The sequence below is a fragment of the Elgaria multicarinata genome, chromosome 11, assembly GCF_023053635.1.
Source record: "Elgaria multicarinata webbii isolate HBS135686 ecotype San Diego chromosome 11, rElgMul1.1.pri, whole genome shotgun sequence".
In the NCBI taxonomy this organism is placed as follows: domain Eukaryota; kingdom Metazoa; phylum Chordata; class Lepidosauria; order Squamata; family Anguidae; genus Elgaria; species Elgaria multicarinata.
The window spans coordinates 48646071-48653092 of NC_086181.1; the positions used below are offsets into that span (position 1 = coordinate 48646071).

The 7022-nt window shown below is 60.1% G+C and overlaps 1 protein-coding gene across 1 annotated transcript; it reads right to left on the reverse strand.

The window, feature by feature from the left end:
- Positions 1-2034: 2034 nt before the first annotated feature.
- Positions 2035-4503, reverse strand: GAL3ST4 (galactose-3-O-sulfotransferase 4). Its single transcript, XM_063137686.1, has 3 exons — positions 4370-4503; positions 3879-4203; positions 2035-3019 (listed from the first exon to the last, which is right to left on the reverse strand). Exons 1-3 carry the CDS (start codon positions 4501-4503, stop codon positions 2201-2203), a joined length of 1278 nt encoding a protein of 425 aa, XP_062993756.1. The 3' UTR covers positions 2035-2200.
- Between the last annotated feature and the right edge of the window lie 2519 nt (positions 4504-7022).

Below are 7022 nucleotides of genomic sequence, written 5' to 3' on the forward strand. Positions count from 1 at the left end.
CCCCATTGTTGCTTGAGAACCGATCCACAGAGCAGACCCCCATAAACATTGCCATTGTACCAGAAAGGATGGGGGTGGGTTGAGAAGCAGGAGGGTGTGACCCCCTCCCCCAAGCCCAAATAGCAGCTCTTTCCTGGCCAGGATGCATTGGCAAGCAGGTTGAGCAGATGACTGTGTCAGCCCCTTCCAGCCCTTTGGTTCTAGGGAAGAGTCTGGTTTGCCAGTACTTTGGTTCTTGAAGGTTCTGCCACTCCAGGCCCTAAGAAGTCTTCTAGAAACTTCCTGTAAGAGCAGTACGACAATGGAACCCATGACCCAGGGAGGCTTGCGGGCTCTCCCACCCTAGAGGCCTTCAAAAGGCAGCCAGACAGCCATCTGTCAGGGATGCCTTGAGGTGGACTCCTGCATGGAGCAGGGGGTTGGACTCAATGGCCTCAAGAGGACCCTTCCAACTCTAGTATTCTATGATTCTAAGATAACCAGAGGGCCACTATCTGGGTGCATCTCCAGCCCAGCAGGAAGATGGGGCGGGGGGGGGGGGAGAGATGTCGCTCTGCCGTAGCCACCCCTGGTAATCATCAGCCTGCGCCCTCTTTGAAGAGTTAGGAGTGGTTCTCTCCCTGTTCCACAGAACAGCCCTGCCAGAAGTGGCCATGACACAAATGGCCTGCTACAGACTGGGGAGGCAGATGGGCTAAGAGAGCTCAGGTACCCCCCCTCCTGAGTTTGTGGCTATGGGGAGGCTTGAACTGGGGACTCCGGTACTCACACTCATGCTGCCTGCTCCTACATACGATTACTCAGAGCGAGGCCCATAGAATTCATGGGAACAGAGAAGAGCCCTGCTGGATGAGAACCCAGCAAGCAGGACAGGAGCACAGAGCACTCACCCACCTGTGTTCCCCAGCAACTGGTCTTCAGAGGCACTCTGCCTCCGATACTGGCAATAGCAGGCACACCAAGAGTGTTTCCCGCTATGAATTGGCCTAATCCTGTTTAAAAGCTTTACAAGTGAGCAGACATCTAGATGTCCAGTGGCGGCAAATGCCGCAGCTTAACTATGTGTAACTGCCTTCATGGGGCTTACTCCCAAGTAAGCGTGTGTGGAAATTCAGCTTCTTCCCTCATTCCCCGGGGGCCTGTGCAGAATTCATCCTTGTTACGGGAACCAGTTCAGACTCATTGAGAGGTAGGAGGTAGATTGATGGACGTCTATGCCCCACCAGTCGCTGGGCCATGCTACGTCTCTCACCCCTCCCACACACACTGGTCTTGACTGGGAGAAGGAGTCGAGGACAGGAGGAAGGACCAAGAGTGCGGGCTTTCCTTGAGGGCGCACCTACTCCTGAGTGATTTGTGTGAAAGCTAGCCAAGGGCGGGCCTGATCCCTAGCTCTGCCATCCCACTTCCATTCACTATGAATGGGAGACCAGCAGAGCAGGGATGAGCCACCCTGGAAGTCATTTTGTGACAGCCTCCTCGTGGAAAGGATTTCCTGGGCAAAAGAGGCCTATATGAGGAGCACAGAAGAAATGGAGAAGCAGGAAGCGCTCCTGCCTTACCTCTCCTGGTGTGTGTGTGTGTGTGTGTGTGTGTGTGAGAGAGAGAGAGAGAGAGAGAGAGAGGGAGGGAGGGAGAATATGGGGGTACTGAAAGCACCAGGGCGGAGAAGCAAGAAGGCATATGTACCAAGAACCTGGAGTCAGTCACAGGTTCAATTTTCGTAGCCTCCTCCTGATTTCTCTCTCTCTCTCTGTGCCCCTCTGCCCCCACAGGCAGGACATGACTTGCTTTCCAGTGCAGAGCATCCTATGAGCAGCAGCCAGCAGATTTGGACCAGTGCTATGGTTGGCTGGGAAGGAAACCCCTGCAAATCCCCAGAAGGCAGGACCGCTGGAGGATTCTCCTCATTAGACTCTGTTGGCAAAATGTCACCTAATTTGGAAGCTTTTGTCACAAAGCTAAGGAGGGAACAGCATCTGGATTTGGGCAGAGCGCAAGGAATGGCATGTCGTTGCACACTAAAAGCGATTATCTGGAAACTGTACCGAACTGTTCAACCGCCTTTTGAAACCATTCCCAAATTGCTCTTCTAAGAATATGGACCTCTGAGCAGCTTTGGGTTTGATGTGGTGTCTCGTGTCACACTTCTCTGGGTATGCTGTACCAGGGGTTGCTGAGGCCACGGGCCTTTCCAGGACTACCTCACTCCCCCCACCTGGGACCCATTGCCTCTTAGGGCTGGGGGGAACTGCTTGGCATCAAGCCGGTCCTTGTACTGCAGCTCGGGGGTGACCAGGCGCCGACACGCCTCCTGGGCTCCGGGGGCCAGGCCGGGCTGCAGGGCGTAGCCCAGGATCGGTACCTGACCAAACTGGAAGGGGCGGATGCGCTCATCAGGAATGTGAGCTGGCTCCAGTGGGCCCCCGCCCTGCAGACAATGCTGCATCAGCTCCATCCGGCGCTTCCGGAGCAGGGCCACTTCCTGAGCCATGCGGGCACGGCCAAAGTGCTCCACGCGTGCCCAGAAAGTGTGGTTGAAGTGAGTGTACAGGTGCCAGTCCAGGCTGTTCCATGCCCGCAGCCGGGCAGTGTCTGCAGGCTCCAGGGTATGCACTGCCTGTGGGTTGCGCAGGTTGTGCGGGAAGGCCACGATGTCCTCCAGGCTCCAGCAGAGGGCGTCCCGCAGGAGGACCAGGGACTCGTCCATGTATTCCGTTAGCAGCACCAGGTGGAAAGTGTGCTCCAGCCCCGCTAAGGCATCCTTGACTGGGCCCACACCTGGACCTGCGGGGGGACTGAGGCCAAAGTCAAACCACAGCAGGTTGCGGGCATAGTGGTTGCCTCGTTCGCCGGGCCGGTAGAAGAGCTGTGGGGAGGCCAGGAACCCAGGCAGAGAGCCAGCTTGGCGGAAGGCAGGGACTACAGCGCGGTAGTAGGAGAAGGCCGATTCAGCCAGGGAAACGGGGTCCCTCACAATGGAGAAATAGAAACTGTCCGGGGGCACCACTTTCTGGACCTGCAGAAGGAGACATGGAGGTGAGCAAAGTTGCTGTCTTCAGAGAGTGAACAAACCCATGGAAAGCGCGGAGTCTTCTGGGCTGCGTAATTGGAGAGGGCTGCGTGTTGGGTCACCGGCCTTCCTGGAAGCCATGCTCCACCCCCAATTCTAAACGTGACCTAGTTTCCCCAGTGACAAGAGAAATGCTCTCTGCATGCTCTCAGAGACACTCCATGCTTTGCTTCCCATGTTTTGATCTTGAATTCCTTGCCGAGAATTCCAGACATGTGCAAGCTGGTGATGGTGGCAACCAAAAACCAAGCTCCCCATCCCCAAAGGGCCTGCCTCAGAGTACAACCCTTTCATTACAGAAGAATCCCAGCAGAACTAAGCCCTGGAATCTGACGGCCCTGTTCCAGGCACTGCTGAGAGACGCGGCCAGGAGGCTTGGAGCCCAGCCTCACAGCAGCACACATTCCACAGGCCTTTGCTCACAAGCATCTGGGGGGGTTTGTGATCTGATGTAGCCTGTAGCATTCTGAGCAAGTTTGTTGTCCTTACTTTAAAAAGACCCAGGCTGAAGCCATTGCGGTTGCAGAGGGAGACTGGGAGGTATGAGGGGAGGGGTAGGGTGGGATGGGGGACATGTCATGCAGTGATCAAGGGGGTGGGGTGAGTGGCTTCAGTGCTTTGCCTTGTCTCTCCCCCTGGGGCCAACAAAACAAAATTGGGAATCTAAGGAGAAACAGCTGGATGCTTAAGGGCCAGATCCATACACAGGCCTCACCTCCATCTTCCTCCCCCAGCCTTCTTTTAACACCCATCCTCATGCAGTGCCCCCCAGCCTCAACCCCTCCCTTCTGACACCCCCACGCACCTCAAGCAAGTTGAAGCGCATGTGATGGCAAAGGATGTCAAAAGGGCGCCCCCTGGGATGCCACCCTTTGACCCGCCGGGCCTGGAAAAGGTTGGGGTAGCTGAACTGATAGCGTGCAGGGAGAGCAAAGCGCAGCCCCCGGGCCTCCCCGAAGCGGTGCAGGATGTTGATGAGGGTGCTGCTGCCTGTCTTGTGGGTCTTGAGGAAGACTAGGTGTTGCCGTGGCTGGCACAGGAGAGGAGGTGTGGGGGGTCCTTCCTCCCCCACCACCTCCGCTTCGGCTGGAGGGGCCCAGGGGCTTGGGAGCAGCTGGGACAAGGAAACCCTGGAGGACGACAGAAGAAAGTAAATCGTCTGGCTGCAGAAAGCAGCCGCTCTCTGGCTGCTTTTGCAATGCACAAGGCAGGGTGCTAGGGAAGGGGTGGTGGCCGGTGACCACCTTTGCCCGGGGCTGATGCCTGGGACAGCACATGGCGGCAGAGGGGCATTACCTCTTCTGAAAGGAGACCCCCAAGAACTGGATGGTGAAGCCAATCGTCATGGAGACAGCCAGAGCAGCCCAGAAGACTTGCAGGCGGCGGCGGTGGCAGCAGCAGCAGCAGCAGCCGCCAGGAAAGGCCCCCATTCTTTGGCTTGCAGAGGTAGAGCTGGAGCAGCGGAGGGGAGAGAGCCCATGTGGTTAGCACACCGCAGAAATCCTGTCTCCCCTGCACTGGAGGGCTGGTCAGTCCAGAGGAAGCCCAGCTGTAGTCTCTCTCTAGACCCCACATGCAACCAGCCCCCTTTCCCTTGGATTCCCTAGAGGGGAATGCAGGCATCCTGCTGCCCCTTCAGCCTCAACGGGCAGAGGGAGAGGTTTGGTGGGACACCACAAGCTCCAGGTCCCATTGAGCCCAAGGACTCCAGGTCAGGGGAGGGGATCTGCACCAGGCCCAGTCCTGAGCCTGGACTCACCTGCGCGCACAGAGGCCGTTTGACAGACCACTTCCTCCATTCCCCCACCCCCAACTCCAGTCCTGGCTTGGGATGAGGCCGTGCACTGCTGTTTTTAAAAGCAGACCTGGGCACAGCCATAGCTGGAATTTAAGGCCTAACCAGGCCCCATAGATTCTTCTAGCCCCTTCACTCCACTGCTGCAATGGCCCCACTCTCACTCCTAACTGTCTGCATAAGGGCGAGGCTGGGCCGGGCCCAGCAGCTGCAACTTGAAGTGTTGGGTGGGGGGAGAGCCGGACCTTTGAACCCTGCACTGCCCCTCTCCTAAGTCCCAGTGCAGTTCTGGCCAGGTCGAATTCTGCCCCCATCCAATGAAGCTGCCTGCCCCACACCTGCAGTTCCTCATCCCCATCTGTGTACTGCCCAGCCCTACCGGGAATTTGAGATGGACGTGGAGGAGGAGGAGGAGGGAGGCAGCTGGGCAATGTTCCAGCTCCCCCAGGCTCATCTCCCCACACGCGGGGGAGGGAATGAAGCCCTTCCCATGGATGCTGCACGCACCGCACAGCCTCCTCTCCCCTGGAGCAGAAACGATGGGGGACGGGGGACGGTCGGAGCCCCCCCACCTCAGCCTCGGCTCCTCCTCGCCTGAGCCATGCCCGGCCCCCAGGCTGGTCCGGCCCCTTCGGCCCGACGCTCCTCATTAGCGGTCAGATGGATTAGCAGGCCCGGCAGATGGCTCCGGAGGCGGCGGCCCCTGCTGCCCGGCGATGGAGCCAAAGTCCGTAGCAAATCGGGGCCGTCGGCCCCCGGAATCCCCCCGCGGTGCTCCATGGCAGCCCTTTGCAAGGGGGTGGGTGGGGTGGCGGCGGGCGCTCCGTTCGGGGTCACCAAGGTGGGGGTGGGGTGGGGTCTTCAGAAAGGCTGCGCGCCTGTGCGGGGGTGGGGAGCCACACTGTAATGCAATCCATCCTCGCGCGCCGCCGCCGCGTCCCTCCGCAGGCACGCGACGCGACCCAACCAGCACCGCCTCTCCCGCCGCCGCCACTTCATGGCCAAGGAGTGCTCAGCCGCCGCCAGGCGGGATCCCGGCCGCCTCTCCCCCCCCCCCCACCACCACGTGGCTCCCTGCGGCTCCCTTGGCACCCAGCGCCGAGCAGCTGCCGGCCAGCTGTCCCGCCAGCACACGCCCAGTCAGCCAGGGCCTGGATGCCCGCCTCCCCGCCCCCATCTTCTCCCAGCAGCCGGAGTCTCGAGCCGGGCTTGACTGGAGCACCCGGCTGAGTCCCAGGAGCTGGTGCAACGCCAGGGCTCTGAAGCCAGTATCCTGGCCACGTGCAGAGTGCTTTCCCTCCCTGCAGAGTAGCCAGAGTCCAGCCATATCTGGGCCTAACAACTCGTGATTCCAATTAGCCTCGACACCCAAGGCAACCCCCCCCCCATCGCAGCTGCCCCCCACTGCAACAGCTCGCTCGAATGGAGCCTGTCCCCACAATTCCGCCCGCTTGCTCTGGGTCCCGTCCCCCCGCCGCCAAACTCTGGCAGGCCCCTGCGGCCCCACGACTCCCTTGGCCTTCGCTGCCCCTCACTCCCCGCTAGACTTTGTGCGGAGGCTGGTTGGCTGAGGATTTCATGCAACGAAACCGAGCTCCCGGAGGCCCAGCTCAGCCGGCTGGGATGCCGCTGGTTCCCGAGCCGGGCTGGTAGAAAAGCCACCGCGGATGCTCGGCCCTCCAGAGATGGGGCGAGACTTTCCCACCCCCGCCGCCCAGCAAGTGACATTCACTGGAAGGGATCCGAATCCCCCTTAGAAACGCAGCCCCGTCTTACCTGGAAAGGGTTGGGGTGTCCGTCAGACCAGCCCCCCCTGCGTCACCAACTCCATGGGGCGGCGGGGGGGAGGGAGAATCCTCCCCACGCGCTAGATCGGGAGGGACAGCCTGGAAGCGCCGGGAGGGCTCGGGCGCTCCCCAGGTCCGCTTCGCCTTTCCTTTCTTCTGCTGAACTTTTTCCCTCCTTCCCTCACTCCGCCCCTTCGCTCTTCCCAACTTTCTTCCTCACTGGCGCTTCCCTCCGGTCCTCCCTCCCTCCCGCGGCTGCCTTTGTCTGCCTCTCGTCCGCCCGTCCACCCCCCCCCCCCGCTCTGCTTTGCAAGCCCCCCGCCCTGGCGAGCAGGCGGAAGGAGGGAGTGCGGAGCCGGAGCTTCCC

Bases quoted from the DNA above. Each gene is read 5' to 3' on its own strand.
- GAL3ST4 (XM_063137686.1), bottom strand. From the start codon at position 4,503: ATGGGGGCCTTTCCTGGCGGCTGCTGCTGCTGCTGCTGCCACCGCCGC. The intron at 4,204-4,369 runs GTAATGCCCCTC...GTCGTCCTCCAG, and splicing joins GGGGTCTCCTTTCAGAAGAG to GGTTTCCTTGTCCCAGCTGC. The intron at 3,020-3,878 runs GTGCGTGGGGGT...CTCCTTCTGCAG, and splicing joins TGCGCTTCAACTTGCTTGAG to GTCCAGAAAGTGGTGCCCCC.